At 46.1% G+C, this 16,764-nt stretch overlaps 1 protein-coding gene and 1 pseudogene across 5 annotated transcripts in view; both read left to right on the forward strand.

Annotated features, from left to right (window-relative positions):
- Positions 1–16,764, forward strand: part of ARHGAP17 (Rho GTPase activating protein 17) — an 89,465-nt gene that overhangs the window by 44,456 nt on the left and 28,245 nt on the right. For all 5 annotated transcript variants that reach the window (XR_009558887.1, XR_004042692.2, XM_030871538.2 and 2 more), the window contains exons 4-10: positions 531–604; positions 1,855–1,966; positions 2,202–2,278; positions 7,207–7,318; positions 10,239–10,307; positions 10,466–10,547; positions 15,500–15,627. Coding sequence is in view for 3 of the 5 variants with exons in the window: in XM_030871538.2 (XP_030727398.1) it covers positions 531–604; positions 1,855–1,966; positions 2,202–2,278; positions 7,207–7,318; positions 10,239–10,307; positions 10,466–10,547; positions 15,500–15,627 (654 nt within the window). In the remaining 2 variants the exon portion in view is untranslated. The remainder of the gene's footprint in view (positions 1–530; positions 605–1,854; positions 1,967–2,201; positions 2,279–7,206; positions 7,319–10,238; positions 10,308–10,465; positions 10,548–15,499; positions 15,628–16,764) is intronic.
- Positions 4,915–6,290, forward strand: LOC115861118 (tubulin alpha-1B chain pseudogene; annotated as a pseudogene).

The following is a 16,764-nucleotide window of genomic DNA, read 5'->3' on the forward strand; positions in this document are numbered from 1 at the left end:
TTATGATTCCAGCCAATTTAAGAGCCAGTTTAAGAATGAGTATTCTAGCAAAAGTTCTTAAAATTGAGCGCTTCATCACATTTATTTGTCATGATAATCAGAGGGCACGGTGTATGTCTTATGTCCCCAGCGCCTGGGTCATAGTACGCTCTTGATTATAGTAATTATAGTAATAGCAACGACAACAGTAATAATAGCAGCTAACATTTACTGAGTACTTATCATGTACTCAGTAAACGTTACGTGATACATTTACTTGGGGTACTTGACCTTGAATATCTCCTTTAGTCAACGGACAGCCCTAGGACCCTTGCACTGTTATCCCTAATTTCCAGGCATGAGGAAACTGACACAGAGCTTGAGTCACACAACTCATACCTTTGAGACCAGAACCTGAACCCAGACAGGATATCTCTTACCTGTGCACTTTACCTGGAGGAGAAACCAGTGACTGAAGATCTGAAGTAGGTAATTGAGAATGGGTGTCAATTATAATGAAAAAAAAAAATGCATTGTCTTCTGCCTTCCAGAAAAAACTCCCTGTGACAGCTCTCGCTCAGAATATGCAAGAAGCATCAACTCAGCTAGAAGACTCTCTCCTGGGGTAAGAGTTGGGCTATTTCAGAAAGAGAGCCATGTGGGTTGGTAGAGGTGGATGGCTGGGTGGTGTACATGGCAGCCACATGTGTGACCAGAGGCTGAGGCCACTGGGATGCTAGAGAATCTTCCTTTTAGTAGAAGCAAGGATAGATGATACAAAGGGCCAATAACAAAAGTAATTGATAAGGTCAATTATTTAATCTGCTGAGCTTGGATGTAAAGAACTCAGTCCCTTCTGTGGGCCAGGTGTTGACTCAGATTTATAAGCCCTGACCAGTCCCATTTAGTCCTTAAAAGTCACTTCTTTTAAAGATGATCACTGTAATGTCAGTGGAGGTTGTCTCAACATAGTGCCTTTTCTGAATTATGTGGATTTTTTTTTTTTTTACAATGAGCATGTATTACATAAATAAGTTTAAAATCTAATAATAAAGCTGTTTTCATTGTAAGAGGGAAGGTTGACCTTTCTTTCTACTTGCTTCTCTACAAGGCCAGTGTCCTTTGATCCTGTCTGCTCTCTCCTGCTGTAACATGGGCCCTCCTTTCCCAGCTGGATATGGCCTTTGGACTTTTCAGCCCATTTCCCAGGGTCTGCCATGCTCCACGACCTACAATGCTCTGTCGTTCTTTGAAGGACACTGCCTAGGCCGGACTTACTAGCAGACAGAAAACAGTATAGTATAATAAACGTTACATATGATTTAAAAGATTTTCAGGGTACTTTTGAGAATACTTGCTTTTCACCTGACCAGAGGACCTAATCTTTCAGTGAGTTCTCACCTCACTGTTTACACACATCCGCACGCGTACACCCAAATTATACCTGAGATAGTCTTGTGCATTTTATTTTATTTTATTTTATTTTATTTTATTTTTTTTTGGTACGCGGGCCTCTCACTGTTGTGGCCTCTCCCGTCGTGGAGCACAGGCTCCGGACGCGCAGGCTCAGCGGCCATGGCTCACGGGCCCAGCCGCTCCGCGGCATGTGGGATCTTCCCAGACCGGGGCACGAACCCGCGTCCCCTGCATCGGCAGGCGGACTCTCAACCACTGCGCCACCAGGGAAGCCCAGTCTTGTTCATTTTAAAGCACAAGTCTGTGGACTCACGCCCTAAGTTTATAGTACTTTCAGGTCTCTATTGTATAGCGCCCTAATGCGTTCCCATCGTATGGAGAGCAGAGCTGGCTCAGTGTGGGAATCTGGTGCCAGATTTAATGGACGTACGTTTGTTGTTGGGCATCTTGTTTTTAAAGGAAGATGCTGGAGACGTGTGGAGATGCTGAGAATCAGCTGGCTCTGGAACTCTCTCAGCATGAAGTCTTTGTCGAGAAGGAGATCGTGGACCCTCTGTACGGCATAGCAGAGGTGGGTGCTTTGGCGGGGGATGGGTGGGGAAAGGTTCACTTGTGTCTGAAACTTTAACAATAATCAGTGGCTTTGACATACACTTCTTTTTGGAAATAAGGGGAGTAAGTTGAGGGTACAAAATCCTTTGCCTAAGAAAAAAAAGAAAATGGTAAATAAAGATTGCACTTTCAGAGGTTAAACTGAAAACCGCGAAGCTCGTCCCATTTCATATGTGGTGTGTTCTTCTGTCCAGGTAGAGATTCCTAACATCCAGAAACAGAGGAAGCAGCTCGCCAGATTGGTTTTAGACTGGGACTCGGTCAGAGCCAGGTAAGATAAAGCTGTGAAAAATAACCAATAATGCGGCTTTCTGTCACATCCCCAGCAACCATCCCCCTCCTCAACACGGATAAAGACCACCGGGTGCACAAAACAGACGTCATCACAGATTCACACACTTGACTCACAGACTGAGTCACAGCCTACTTACACCTGCTTTCAGGCCTCATTCTCCCAAGCATGGCAGCGGGATGATGTTAGAACACCCTGTTCTTAGTCAACCAACAGTGAAAGGAGACAGGGGAAAAAAAAAACCTAAATAAGTGTATTCTGGGGAGAAGAAGTGGTGGCAGACAGTTCTAAGAGCGTTGTCCTTGGAGTAGTGGAGTTTAGGAATAAATAGATCTGTGATCTCAGCAGCTGCTAAGCGTCCCACTGTGTCAAAAAACACCTGTGTGGTTAGGATCGTTTTTCACAATCAAGAAATGCTGTGCTCAACAGGGAGGAACTAAGTAAGACCTAGTAGCCATCCCAGAGGGCTGATGTCAGATGACCCGTCTGTAGTGCTCCGTGGCTGGGCTCCAGCCTCAGCTCCATCCCTGAGGGCATTTGTATCAATGACTCATATGAGAGGAGTAGGGAGGTAGCTGCCACGGGCCCCATCCTTTCTCATACCTTATACAAGGGTTGACAGACTTGTTCTGTAAAGGGCCAGGTACTAAATATTTTCAGCTCTGCAACCCAGATGCCCCCTGTTCCAACTACTCAGCTCTGCTGTTGTAGCATAAAAGTAGCCCTGGGCAATACATAAATGAATGAGCAAGTCTGTGTTCGAATAAAACTTTATTTACAAAAGCAAGTGGCTTTGCTGAGCCCTGCTTCGTTAACTCTTTTAATCCTCATTGCACTCTTGTGAAGTAGACATGATTATTTATGTTTGGCAAATAAATGGAGATACAGAGATCATTTACTAACTTTCTACGTGTCAGATGCTTTTTTTTGGCTGCGTTGGGTCTTCGTTGCTGCGCGTGGGATCTCTCTAATTGCAGTGAGCGGGGGCTACTCTTGGTTGTGGTGCTTGGGCTTCTCATTGCGGTGGCTTCTCTTGTTGCGGAGCAGAGGCTCAGTAGTTGTGGCGCACAGGCTTAGTTGCTCTGTGGCATGTGGGATCTTCCCGGACCAGGGCTTGAACCCGTGTCCCCTGCATTGGCAGGCAGATTCTTAACCACTGCGCCACAAGGGAAGCCCCGTGTCAGATGCTTTTATTGCAGATTTCCTTGTTTCTAAAATGTCGCTGAGTGTCAGATGCACCAGTGATTTAATATCCGATTTTGGGGGGAAAATGAAATAGAAACGCCACTTTATTAAGTGTACAAATCAATTGGTAAGACATGTCCTGACTTAAGAAAAGTTGAGATGATAAGAGGGACATCTAGGAATTAGCACATGGTGAACACGATCATTGCCACCACTTACTGGACACTTGCCACGTGCCAGATATCAGACTACGTATGTGATATGTCAGCTCTTTCGATTCTCCCAGCGATCTCTATTCATTTGTCCACTTGTGTTTTCAGCAGACATTGAGTAGGTGCTTGCTGTGGGTCAGGCTCCGTGTTGGACACTAAGTGCAGAGGCCCTTCAGTGAGAGTTGGAGGGGACAGAGGTTAGGAGGTTACGTGACACCCCCTACTTTGAGAGGAGACTTGTTGTACAGACACTGGAGGCACCTGCACATGCCGTGTCTGTGACTTGCTTTGCGTCTTAGACATAATAAACGGCAGGGCTAGGATTCTGAACGCAGAGTCTGCCGTCTCCTTGTCACACGCACACGTGTGATTAGAGCCCTGTGGCCAGAACCAGGATCAGGGAGTGCAGGCCCCGCTGTGGTAGATTTTTGCTGAAGATAAGGAAAAATGTTCTAATAGTTAATTAAACAAGGCCGTGAGTGCGCTCTTGCTGGAGTTGGTTGAGCGATATTATAGATGCCAGGAATCTTACATCTGCAGCACATGTATCCCAGAGGAGATTTCAGCACTGATTCTTGGTCCTGCATTCATGGTCCTGTTCACTTAACGAATCAAAGTAGGTATTAGAGAAACTGAAACCGATCAATATTTCTTCTTTATTTGACTTATTCCTGTGGCTTTTCCCTGGAGGAAAATGGTGATAGCTAACATTAGTGGGAATCGATCATATTCACACGCAGGCATATACATATTGATTCTCTCTTCTGCGGCTCATGACTGTTCTGCCGGGCAGACGGTATTTGTTTCCTTAGTTTGACAGATGAGACAACCTGAGGCACAGAGAGGTGAGGCCGTTGCCAAAGGTCACACGGCTAATGAAGGTAGACCCGAGCTTCAGGCTTCAGCCTGGCAGACTCCGAAGTCCATGCTCTTTCCGTTGCCAGCTTCAGCAGATTTACTGAAGCCTTGCTGTGGCGAAGTGCATCACAACAGCAATGTGAAAGAGGGCAGGGCAGAGCATTCTGGGGGCAATGCAGTCATCTGGGAAGCTTGATAAGTTGCTAACATGGGCTTTCATGCTGCATCGATGTCATATCCATGTTTAAATTTAAAGTGCTAGAGAGTGCGTTACTTAACCTCGACTCTTAGCTTGTTGAGGACGGTAACCAGGACCCGGTATCCACTCCTGTTGCCTGTGCCTGCTGACCTGTAGCCACCATGCATAAGTGCATCTCCATCCATGTTGGCCAGGCTGGTGTCCAGATCGGCAGTGCCTGCTGGGAGCTCTACTACCTGGAACATGGCATCCAGCCCGATGGCCAGATGCCAAGTGACAAGACTCCTGGGGGAGGAGATGACTCCTTCAACACTTTCTTCAGTGAGACAGGCGCTGGCAAGCATGTGCCCAGGGCATTGTTTGTGGACCTGGAACCCACGGTCAATGATGAAGTTCACACTGGCACCTGTCGCCAGCTCTTCCACCCTGAGCAGCTCATCACAGGCAAGGAAGATGCTGCCAGTAACTATGCCCGAGGTCACTACACCATTGGCAAGGAGATCATTGACCCCATCTTGGACCCAATTTGGAAACTAGCTGACCAGTGCACAGGTCTTCAGGGCTTCTTGGTTTTCCACAGCTTTGGTGGGGGAACTGGTTCTGGGTTCACCTCCCTGCTGATGGAGCAACTCTCTGTCGATTATGGCAAGAAGTCCAAGCTGGAGTTCTCCATTTACCCAGCCCGCCAGGTTTCCACAGCTGTAGTTGAGCCCTACAACTCCATCCTCACCACCCACACCACCCTGGAGCACCCTGACTGTGCCTTCATGGTAGACAATGAGGCCATCTATGACATCTGTCGTAGAAACCTCGATATTGAGTGCCCAGCCTACACGAATCTTAACCACCTTGTTAGCCAGATCGTGTCCTCCATCACTGCTTCCCTGAGATTTTATGGAGCCCTGAATGTTGATCTGACAGAATTCCAGACCAACCTGGTGCCCTATCCCCACACGCACTGCCCTCTGGCCACATAGGCCCCTGTCATCTCTGCTGAGAAAGCCTACCATGAACAGCTTTCTGTAGCAGAGATCACCAATGCTTACTTTGAGCCAGCCAACCAGATGGTGAAATGCGACCCTCACCGTGGTATATGCATGGCATGCTGCCTGTTGTACCATGGTGACATGGTTCCCAAAGGTGTCAATGCTACTATCGCCACCATCAAGACCAAGCGCAGCATCCAGTTTGTGGACTGGTGCCCCACTGGCTTCAAAGTTGGCACTAATTACCAGCCTCCCACTGGTGGAGACCTGGCCAAAGTACAGCAAGCTGTGTGCAAGCTGAGCAACACCACAGCCGTCGCTGAGGCCTGGGCTCGCCTGGACCACAAGTTTGACCTGATGTATGCCAAGCATGCCTTTGGTACGTGGGTGAGGGCATGGAGGGAGGAGAGTTTTCTGAGGCCCGTGAGGACATGGCTGCCCTTGAGAAGGATTGTGAGGAGGTTGGTGTGGATCCTGTTGAAGGAGAGGGAGAGGAAGAAGGCAAATTCCCATTGCTTTCAGCCCCGCAGCATGTCATACTCAGAACTTGAGCTTCAACGTTAGCTGACAGGAGTAAAAGCTTTCTGACTAGATTGTCTTCACTTTCAACTGTGATCATGTATTACTTTTCCATGTGTACCTGTAAGATTTTTCTGTCATGTCTGAAAGGTAAAGGCTTTAAGAAAGATAAATAAATAAAGTGCTAGAACTTTCTGCCATAGCAGGCATGTCCGTATTTAAACAGAAGGTCAAAACACACTTGAAAACCAAATAGAAATTGTTTTAGATTATTATTCCCCATTCACTTCCCCCGACTATTGCTATAGTATAATTTGGGGGGAGGGGGTCCTTTTGACTTATTTAGGAAGGGAATATAAACATTCCACATTATGTTTCAGATTTGCTTAGATACTAGTATTTATCCTTACAAATGATTTTAATTCTTAACATGCTTTCACAGCTATCAATTACTAGCTCCATGACTGAAGTTCTGGCTTTCACTTACTGAAAGTAATCACAAGTCAGGATGGTAGTAGGCGGTGTTATAAGGGGTCCTGAAGAGCAGCAACTGACCCCCAGTGGCACAGGGAACATTCTAGATCAAAGCAAGAGAACAAGGGGGTGTTTGATGGGTAAGAGCCCAAGATTGGACAGTAGGGGAAGGGGTTCCACGGATTGATTTGCAGCAGTTGGGCTTGCATGGGACAAGGCGTGGCCAGTTCTGCTCAGAGCAGACAGCTACTCTCAGCACTACCACAGTCCCATCACAGCGGGAAGCCAGTGTCACCTTTGCCCGTTTCCATTCTTAAAGGATAAACTCCAGAGAAGCTGCCATCCTAGGTGCTGATACCTGTCCCAGGTAGAATCAGTTTTGGGGAATGAGTCTGTCTCCATTAGGTCCTTAACTCCATAAGGTTGAGTATATACAGCTGCTTCTCAAATAATGGCTATGCCTGTGCTTTGCAGATGGAACCAGGCTCACAAATCTTCAGCAACCAACTTTCAGGGGCTTCCATCAAAAATAGATACCCTAAAGGAAGAGATGGATGAAGCTGGAAATAAAGTAGAACAGTGCAAGGTAGGAGAATTCCCTAATGAATATGTACTTAAATCAATCTTTTGGTTTTTCCAAGTGATGGATGAAAGGTCAAATATTGCAAATTATTTAATGTTTTACATAATTCCTATTAGGATTCCCTGAATGATATTCAAGGTAGGTTTTATTTTCTTCTTCCTTCTTTCTTTATTTTCTAAGACTCTACATTACTTTATACTCAGAATAAAGCATTATTTAAAAATAAAATTCAGGGACTTCCCTGGTGGCGCAGTGGTTAAGAATCCACCTGCCAATGTCCACCTGCCGGGGACATGGGTTCGAGCCCTGGTCTGGGAAGATTCCACATGCCGCAGAGCAACTAAGCCCGTGTGCCACAACTACTGAGCCTACACTCTAGAGCCTGTCCACAACTACTGAGCCCACATGCCGCAACTATTGAAGCCCACATGCCTAGAGCCTGTGTTCCACAACAAGAGAAGCCACTGCAATGAGAAACCCGCGCACCGCAACAAAGAGTAGCCTCCACTCTCTGCAACTAGAGAAAAAGCCCACGCACAGCAATGAAGACCCAATGCAGAAAAAAATAATTAATTGAAAAAAATTCAAGTAGGATATTTTTAAAAACTTGACAAAAACGTCTAAGCTTATTTAAAATGAAGAATGGGAGAATAAAAGGAGAAACTATAAAAACGTATCATAAAATTACAGCAATTAAAACAATGTGCAATAGGCACAAAAATAGATCCATGGAATTGTATAGGTTTTCTGGAATGAATGCTGTTATATTTAAGGGTTGAATATATAGTAAAGGGGTCATCATATATCCATAGAAAAGGGAAGGATTATTTTTAAAATGTTGCTAGGACAATTGGCTTCTAATTTGGAAGAAATGAAAATTTGTATCTCATAATCTAAATTCCAGACTAGGTGGTTATTCTCTATGCATCTATCTACAAAGATAAATGTTTATTCCAAATGTTATTTGAGGTGGTAAAGAAACAGGTCTTTGGTGAATCTTAGGATCATTGCCTGAGACTTTTCCTCCTCTTATTATTCATCATTTTCCAATAATGGTCTCCACATTCTACTAGATAGCATTAAGACTGCTCTATTTTAGTTTATTCAGGTCATGCTATAACTCACTTTTCATGATGGCAAACCTTGGACAGTTAACTGCAGTAAAATGACTTGTTGAAAATAATATAGTGGGTAAGAATTAATACTGGACTCACAAAGTCATGCCATAGCCTTTACATTTAAAAAGATGATAATCACACAAATGCTTCTGACAAAAGTCTTGCACTGGCTTATTCTTGTTCAGAAGAGTTGTAGTTTTGCCAGTGTCATTTACGCAGCAGTCTTCTTCATATCTGGTCTAACCTAGATCTTGGCTAGTGGCTCCTTATTGGATATAAATTTGTCTAGTAGTTTGGGGGTTTGAACTGGTGCATTATAGGCTAAGTTAAAAGAGAGACTTCTTTTTTTTTTTGTGGTACGCGGGGCTCTCACTGTTGTGGCCTCTCCCGTTGCGGAGCACAGGCTCCGGATGCACAGGCTCAGCGGCCATGGCTCACGGGCCTGGCCACTCCGCGGCATGTGGGATCTTCCCAGACCGGGACACGAACCCACGTCCTCTGCATCGGCAGGCGGACTCTCAACCACTGTGCCACCAGGGAAGCCCAAAGAGAGACTTCTTCTTTTTTTTTTTTTTTTTGAGAGACTTCTTTTAACTTACATACCACAGCTTGTCAGAAAGTCAAATGGTAAAAACTTATGAAAATATTTTCTATTTCCTTCTCTCTTTATGTTAACTTCTGGGTAATTTCCTGAGATCTAAGTTCTGTTTCACTGATTCTCTCTTTAGCTATGTCTGATCTGCTGTTTAATTAACGTTGAATTTTGAATTTTGTTGACTATATTTTTCATTTTAAAGTTCTAATTCTTCAAGTCTGCCTTTTTTGATAGTGCATTATTCTTTTTAGTATTTATTTTTTAATGCTTTTAATCATTTATATATACTTATTTTAAGTCTTTGTTAGTTAATTCTGTTTTCTGAAGTTCTCTATGAGAGTGGTGGGAGTTTCCTTTATGGTGGGTTGTTTTGCAGTTTTGTATTGTGAGCTCATTTTAAGAGGGACTTTATCTGTGGGACTTCTGGGGATTAGGAGTGAGTCTCCCAGAGAGTATTACCAAGCCATTTTAAACTAAACTTTCTCAGTTCGAGGATTCCTGGACCACACAGAGAATCAACTCAAAGTTCAGACCCTCATGAAAGCAGGTCTATATTTATTTGTGAACTCTCAGGGAAATGTTTTACTTTCCCAGATACAGAGGCCAATCCAAAACGGAAGGTAGTACATTAAAAAAATATATATGTATATATATGAATATGTATATGAAAATTGGAAATATGGATATATCCAATTGCCCAGTCTATCAGTTTTAAGCTAATTATTTAATTCTTATGTAAGTAATTTATTTACATTAGTTCAAATATAAAAAGTATAAAACGGTATACAGTAAAGTCTTTCTTCTGCCCCTGTCCTCCTCCTCCTCCTAATTTCCACTGCTCTCAACAGGTAACCACTGTCACTAAGTTCTTGCTTTTTTCCCTAGGGGTATTTTTATACAAACATGGTGATAAAAATATTTCCTCTCCCTTTTTTACCCAGATAGTAACATACCATACCAGAAGTAGTGCTCTGTGCTTTGCTTCTTAACAAGGCATATTAATAATAAACCTTGGAGATCTTTCCATGTCAGTCCATAATAAGCTTGATTATTCTTTTCGTTATCTCTGTGTATGATTGTACCAGTGAGTTGATGGACGTTTAATCTGCAGCTGTTTCATTACAGTTTGCTCTAGGAGCTCACAGATCAATTCGTATTTTCTTTCACCTCATTTTTCTTCAATGACCTATCTTCTCTTCCACTTACCCAGGATCAACTTGCAGCGGATATGTACAATTTTATGGCCAAAGAAGGGGAGTATGGCAAATTTTTTGTTACGGTAAGCACTTTGCCCTGACGAGACGTTAAAGCATTGTAAAAGTTGAGTCATTTTAGCTTTTTTGCAAAAGATGTCATTTTTGGTTTTGCTCAGCCATTGTGTGTGTGTCCATCCAATGCTAACGTTACTTTTGTTTTTGAATGTGGGTCTGTTCTCAGTTATTAGAAGCTCAAGCAGATTACCATAGAAAAGCATTAGCAGTCTTAGAAAAGGCCCTTCCCGAATTGCGAGCCCATCAAGGTAACGTAACCTGCGTGCTGGCCTGATGCCTTCTTCTCGCCTCTGCCACTTCTGCCTCTGTTCTTCTTTACTCAGCTCCTTTGCATGCATTTCCTTTGGACAAAGCCTCTCTGCCTCGGCGGGCACTATTTCCCAGCACACCTTCATCTTCCCTTGCTGCATTCTCTAATTTCTTCCAAATGCAAATTAACATACTAATGGAACATTTGCAGTTCTTCTGAAATCTTCAGTTGAAGAGAAAGCTGCACCCTTTGGGGGAAGCATCTGTTTTTCTATCCTCTAAATAGGCTCAAAACATTCTAGCCTCTAATTATCTTTTTGCAAATCAGTTATTTGTTTCATAGGGCTTAATTCTAGCCCTGTGATTCCAAGAGCATACATCCTATGAAAAAAATTTTGGACTTCCCAAAAGGAATTTTTGAAGCCAGTACCTGATACCGCATCATCAGGCACATAATCAGTGTGATTGAATTGTGAGACCACGACCACCCCATTCAGATCTTGTTCTCATCAGCACTCACTTTGCCCACCATATTTAAGCACATTGCAGATCCTACCCTCAACTTACGAGTGGACCAGACTTTCCTTTGATGTTTAGTTTTAAACTGAACATTAACTCTTTTGATTCTAATTCTCTCTGATTTGCCATCAGAGCATCTTATCAGCAGAGATCAGTAAATGATCAGACATTCCTCTGTCACCTTTGGACCTGTTATACTCTTTTGCTTATGATATAGTCCTGACATTTGGAACTCAGGTGCCACAGACAGAACCACTGGTCTCAAGCTGAAAGAGGATCAAGCCAGGTGCTGAGTGTGATGACTCTGTGATTGTGAAAGAGACTGAGCATGTGTGTGAATGGGGCTGGTTATGTCTGTGCGTACACACTGGCCCCTCAAGAATACCACTCCTCCTCCCCTAAATTGCAGGCAATCCCAGCAGGGTGTGACTTTGTGCCTGAAAGTCCTTAGATTTGGAATCAGAGAATTCTATTTAGGACTTCCCTGGCGGTCCAGTGGTTAAGACTCCGCGCTTCCACTGCAGGGGGCGCAGGTTTGGTCCCTGCTCGGGGAACTAAGATCCTACATGCCGCACAGCGCGACCAAAAAAAAAAGAAAAGAAAATGCTATGTCTTGACTGACCCCTTAGCCAGGTCTTTAGCCATCTTGAGTGTAGTGGCTCTGATTTGCTGGGCCAATCTTCAGAGGACGAGCTGCCCTTGCTTTCCAGAGCGATCCCATTTCCTGATCCGTGGGTAATGGGGTTGAGTCAGAGTGCAAAGGAATGAAGCTGCTGGCGAACAGTCAGCCTCGCAAGGGGCCGACTCTTGCTGGCCCAGGTCAGAGCACCGGGAGCCTGTGTTTGTGGGGTACCTTCTGTGTGCAGGGCCCTGCCCAGGACAAAACAGTAAACGTCATCATCCTAGCCTTCGAATGGCTATAAGCCTGGTTTGGAAAGGTTGACTTAACGGGCCCAAAAAAGAGAAGATTTAAGCAGCGCCATGCCCCCTTTTTTTAAACTCCCATTCTATTTTTACCCAAGGCTATTTTCCCTAGAGAAGTATGTCAGAAAGTCATGGGGAACAGGCAGGGGCAGGGAAGAGGTTTAGGATGGAACAAGGGAAGCTGGTGTGTGAGGGGGAGTAGCCAGTGAAGGAAACGAGATTCTTCTTTCTCTCTAAGGCTGCCGCCTTCACCCAAGCCTTGGAATTCAACCCTTCTCACCTCTGCCTGTCCGCAAGTCTGCCTCTCGTCTTAGTTCTGTCCTCCTCTTCCTTCTTCTCTGTTTTCAGAAAGACTCAGAGTGTCCTTACGGTAGGAGAAAAAAAAAACTTGCCCGTCTGCCCCGTGCCCCTGTGCACCCTGGTCTCATACTCTCGGTCGGCTGGCCTTAGTTCGGTACCTGCCTGTCCTCAGTGTGATGCCCCGTTTCATTGCATTCTCCTTCATTTTCCTGGGAGGTTCTTCGAATGACTCATTTCCGTCGGCCACCTCCGTTTTCTAACCCCCTTCCCACCCCTAACACTTTGCAGTCTGGTTTCTACTCCCAGTCACTCTGCTATTAAAACAAACAGACAAAGAAACATTGCAAGTCCCAATGGGTAGATGATTCTGATTGTTACGTTCTGGCATTTGACGTGGCTTGAGCCGTCTCTTGTCAGTTTTTTCCCCTCGTTTCACTCGATTGTTTTCTGTCATTGTTGAGGCTGTGTTTCCTTCATGTCTGTCCCCTCCTCAGAAGTCAAGCCTTTCCTGAGATCCAGTCCTTTCTCCTGTGTTCTTCTCCCTCCCTCCCACCTTTTCTCTCAAAATCCCCTCATTTTGGTGGCCTCCACTGACACCTGCATCTCTATCCTCTCAGCCTCAGTGTCAGTTCCCTTTGATGACCGGCTGTCACCTTAAACTCAGCGTATCTCAAGAAGCAAACTGATGCTTCCCCCACACCAGCTGGCCTTTCCTCCCCGCCTCCGTCTCCTTGGTACCTCCTTTCTCCAAACAATCCAGGTTTCAAACCTTGGAGCCATCTTTTCCTTCCTTTCTGATACCCTCTCGCCAGGTGCCTTTTTCCCTCTGCTGTGCCCTCCTCGTCATTCTCACTGCCTCACTCTACTCCATGCCCCTGTCGCCCGGTACGCAAGTGTGGAATAAAGTGTCCATCCCCAGACTCAGGATCCCTGGTCTTTTCTCAGCCTAAGTCCTCCTGGTCTATTTAATTCCTGTCCATCTTCTAAGACCTTCGCCAAGCTCCCCTTCTTTGAGAAGCCTTCTCTGACAACTGAAGCCAACAGTGAACACTTTCGTCTCCTGAATCACTCTAGCATTTATGGTCTACACCAGAAGTCGCAAACAGTCATATCTCATTAAAAATAAAAATAAATTTCTTTTTAAACTAATTGCCGTCATTTAAAAATCAGACTCTTTTCACATAACAGTGCTAACTTCTGGCTTCTCCTGAAAGTCCAGAGGGCCTGGCGACGCTGGGTCTGCTTTCCCGCGTGGTGACATTGCTCTGACGCCAAGGAGCAGCTGCTGCGTCTTGGCCGACCACGCCCTGCCCACCCCGATCCCGCACCTCCAGTGCCCATCCGGCCCCTGCAGACGATTGTGTTTGCGACCCTAGTCTATACCATTTTTCTGCCACGGCTTAGCAAACACGTCTTGTCTTGTTCATTGCTGTTGTGCGTTTGCCTGTGTGTCTTGTGTTTTCTTCACACGTAGACTGCTCTCCTCCCAGGGGCGGGGGGGCCACTGTGAACTCTGGGTGCCTGCTGCAGGGCCTTGCATGTCAGAGGTCTGTGGTTTGAGGAGCAGCCCCTGCGGTGGAGTTTGCCTCCGGAGTGGCCTCTAGGTCAGCGGCTCTCACCTCCACCCTCTGCCAACCTTCCACCGAGGTGGGGGAGGGCACCCTGTCCAGGGTTTACTAGAAAGTTCCAGCAGGAGTCTGGATTGTGCCCGCCTCTCAGCATAGTAGGGTCGGGCATGGGGAGGGGACGGCAGGAGTCGTTTGCAGAACTCCCCCTGGGTGATTCTGATGTATCCGCCCAGGCGAAGGGTCAGCTGGCCCTTTTCTGCCTGTGTTGAGAATCATTGCTTTAGATGAAAGGGAGAAAGTATTCAAGGTAAGATCTGGCCTTTGAGAGGACTGTCGCAGAGCTCTGAGAAGGGCCAGGCCCTTGGATGCTTCTTGTGTTTGGAATTCCACTGACCAGGGCCGGGGCTGAAGCCAGGGACGAGGGGCCTCCGGACAGTTCTGAGAGTGGCCACTGCCTTCCGCCCTCCCCACCCCTTCCTTTAACCTTTACCCTACTTGCTCTTGCCATCAAGTTTTGACTTTTCACAAGCACCCAGGTCTGCGGGTTTGTGGGATCTCACTTTCCTTCCTGTGATGGGCCCCGCCTGCTCTCACGTGTAGGGCAGTGTCAGAGCCACGCTAGGGTTACACTGCCTGCCTGGAATCCAGGATTCGAATACCAGAGTGGCTGAAGGACACACGTCCGCAGGCTGAGAGGGACATGAGCCCTTCCTGTCGCTGGAAAGAACCACGCTTCCCCAGTGGAGTATTTTCCACCAGCTGGTGTGCCCCCTTTGGCTTCTGTGTGCTTCTCAGTCAGTGCTGGATCTCTGCACCCCGCCAGGCAGGCTGGGCCCAACCACACCCCTCTTACTCCCCTTCAATACATCCATGTCCGAAATGCCTGTTTCTGTTTCCCGCTTTATTGTATGTCTTTTTGCTAAGCTGCCTCAAATCTTTTGTGGAACGAAGCAGAGCATATGACTGGAAGATAATATGCAGTATTGCTTTGCTGCTGTCGGCACAGCCTCCAGCCTCAGCTGCCTTGGGGCTACATTCTCTCCTACTCAGAGCCTTGGACTCTTTGGGGATATGGCACCAGAAGTGCTGCATGTACTGGAGATGTCACCTCTAATAGGGGTTGGCATGGGCCCTCTCCAGTCCTGTATGACAATGCTTGGCCTGTGTTTAAATTTTTAAGAAATTATTTCCTTTTTTAATGGAAGGAGTCTACTTCTCGTCCTCTAGGTAGAAGACCAGTTATGCTTTTCATGGCTAGATAAATTTCAGTGAAAACAGTGTGCCTAGATGGACCATTGGTTTTAGCGCAAGGCAGCCCACCCGTCTCGGGTAAACGCGGGTGTGATGCTGGGCTAGAAGCACCATCGCAGCTTCCACTGGGCATCTTGCATTGGGTGCCACGTGGGCGCGTCAGGGCGCTGATCTACTGGCCACCTCCCCAGCCTGGCACACATTTTGTACCCTAGTAAATGGGAACTGACAAAAGCGAAGAGAATAGATGCTTCCCCCTTTCCAAATCCTTGGCTACGGGCTTTAAAAAAAAAAAAAAAGAAAAATCCCCTTCAGTAGTTTGGGGGAGGAAATAACTTGGCAATGCCGTGAGGTTGTCTAGTGTCTTACTGAATGGTCTGCTGCTCTAGATAAGTGGGCAGAGAAGCCCGCCTTCGGGACGCCTTTGGAAGAACACCTGAAGCGGAGCGGGCGTGAGATCGCGCTGCCCCTTGAGGCCTGCGTCATGCTGCTCCTGGAGACGGGCATGAAGGAGGAGGTGAGGCCCCACCGCCCCGGCCGGCCTCTGCGGACCAGTGGCTCTCCAACCGCGCTCACCGTGACCACATTTCACGCTGAGACCCTGTCCATGTTGCCGTGGTAGACCCTAAATGAGACAGAGGTTTCACAGAGCAGTACTTACCTTGCCTACCTGCAGTACACTCTGCCTTTTTCTTGTTGGTCCCATTTGATTATTTCATTTTACACTGTGGTTGTGATTTGTGAAAATGAATTTCATGAGGTGCTATAGAACCAGAGCTCCCATGAGCTTTAGTTTCTAATAACACGAATTTTATATTTGTGTAGAACTGTGTTGTCGGGTGGAAGTGGGAGGGGCATTTACATACTTTATTTTGTGGAATCCTTACCCAGAAAACCCCATGAACCAAGCAGGGCAGGTCTCATTACTCTTCTTGTGTAGACAAGGAATTCAGCACACGAGGAATTCATGCCGGGGCAGAGCTAGAATCAAAACACAAGTCTTCTTTTAACCTTTGAAAGCTTAGTATTGAAGTGTAATGTACATATAGAAAAGTGCATGTATCATAAGTGAACAGCTTGATACATTTTCACCATCTGAACTCACCCATGTAATCAGCACCCAGATCAAGAAACCCCCTGGGGAACCTTCCTTGCACTTGCTTCCGGTCACGCCCCCGCACCCTGACCCCATCAACGTCACCTCAGCTCCTAACAGCCTAGATGAGAGCTCCTCACCCAAGGCCGGTTTCACTGCCTCCGGGGAACTTTTGGCAAGGTCTGCAGACATCTTTGATTGTTACAACTTGGGGAGCAGAGGGAAGAGTTGCTACTGTCTATCCAGGGGGTAGAGACCAGGGATGCTTCTAGACATCCTTCAGTGCACAGGACAGCCTCACAACAAAGAATTATCTGGCCCAAAGTGTCAGTACTGCTGAGGTTGGGAAACTCTGCCTAGATTAATGTTGCTAAAAGCCCAAGTCTTATAAGTGCTGGCCCAACATCTCCATCAGGCCTGCTGCCGTGGCTGACCTGTCATGGGTTTTTCTCCGAGTAACATTTAGGGCAGTGAAAGTGACCGGTAGTCAAGCCTAACAATTTTTCTTGAGATTTCAGTTTTTAAAAAATATTCCTAAATTTAGAAAATCCATGGTGA

This window comes from Globicephala melas, chromosome 15 (genome assembly GCF_963455315.2).
Source record: "Globicephala melas chromosome 15, mGloMel1.2, whole genome shotgun sequence".
Classification (NCBI taxonomy): domain Eukaryota; kingdom Metazoa; phylum Chordata; class Mammalia; order Artiodactyla; family Delphinidae; genus Globicephala; species Globicephala melas.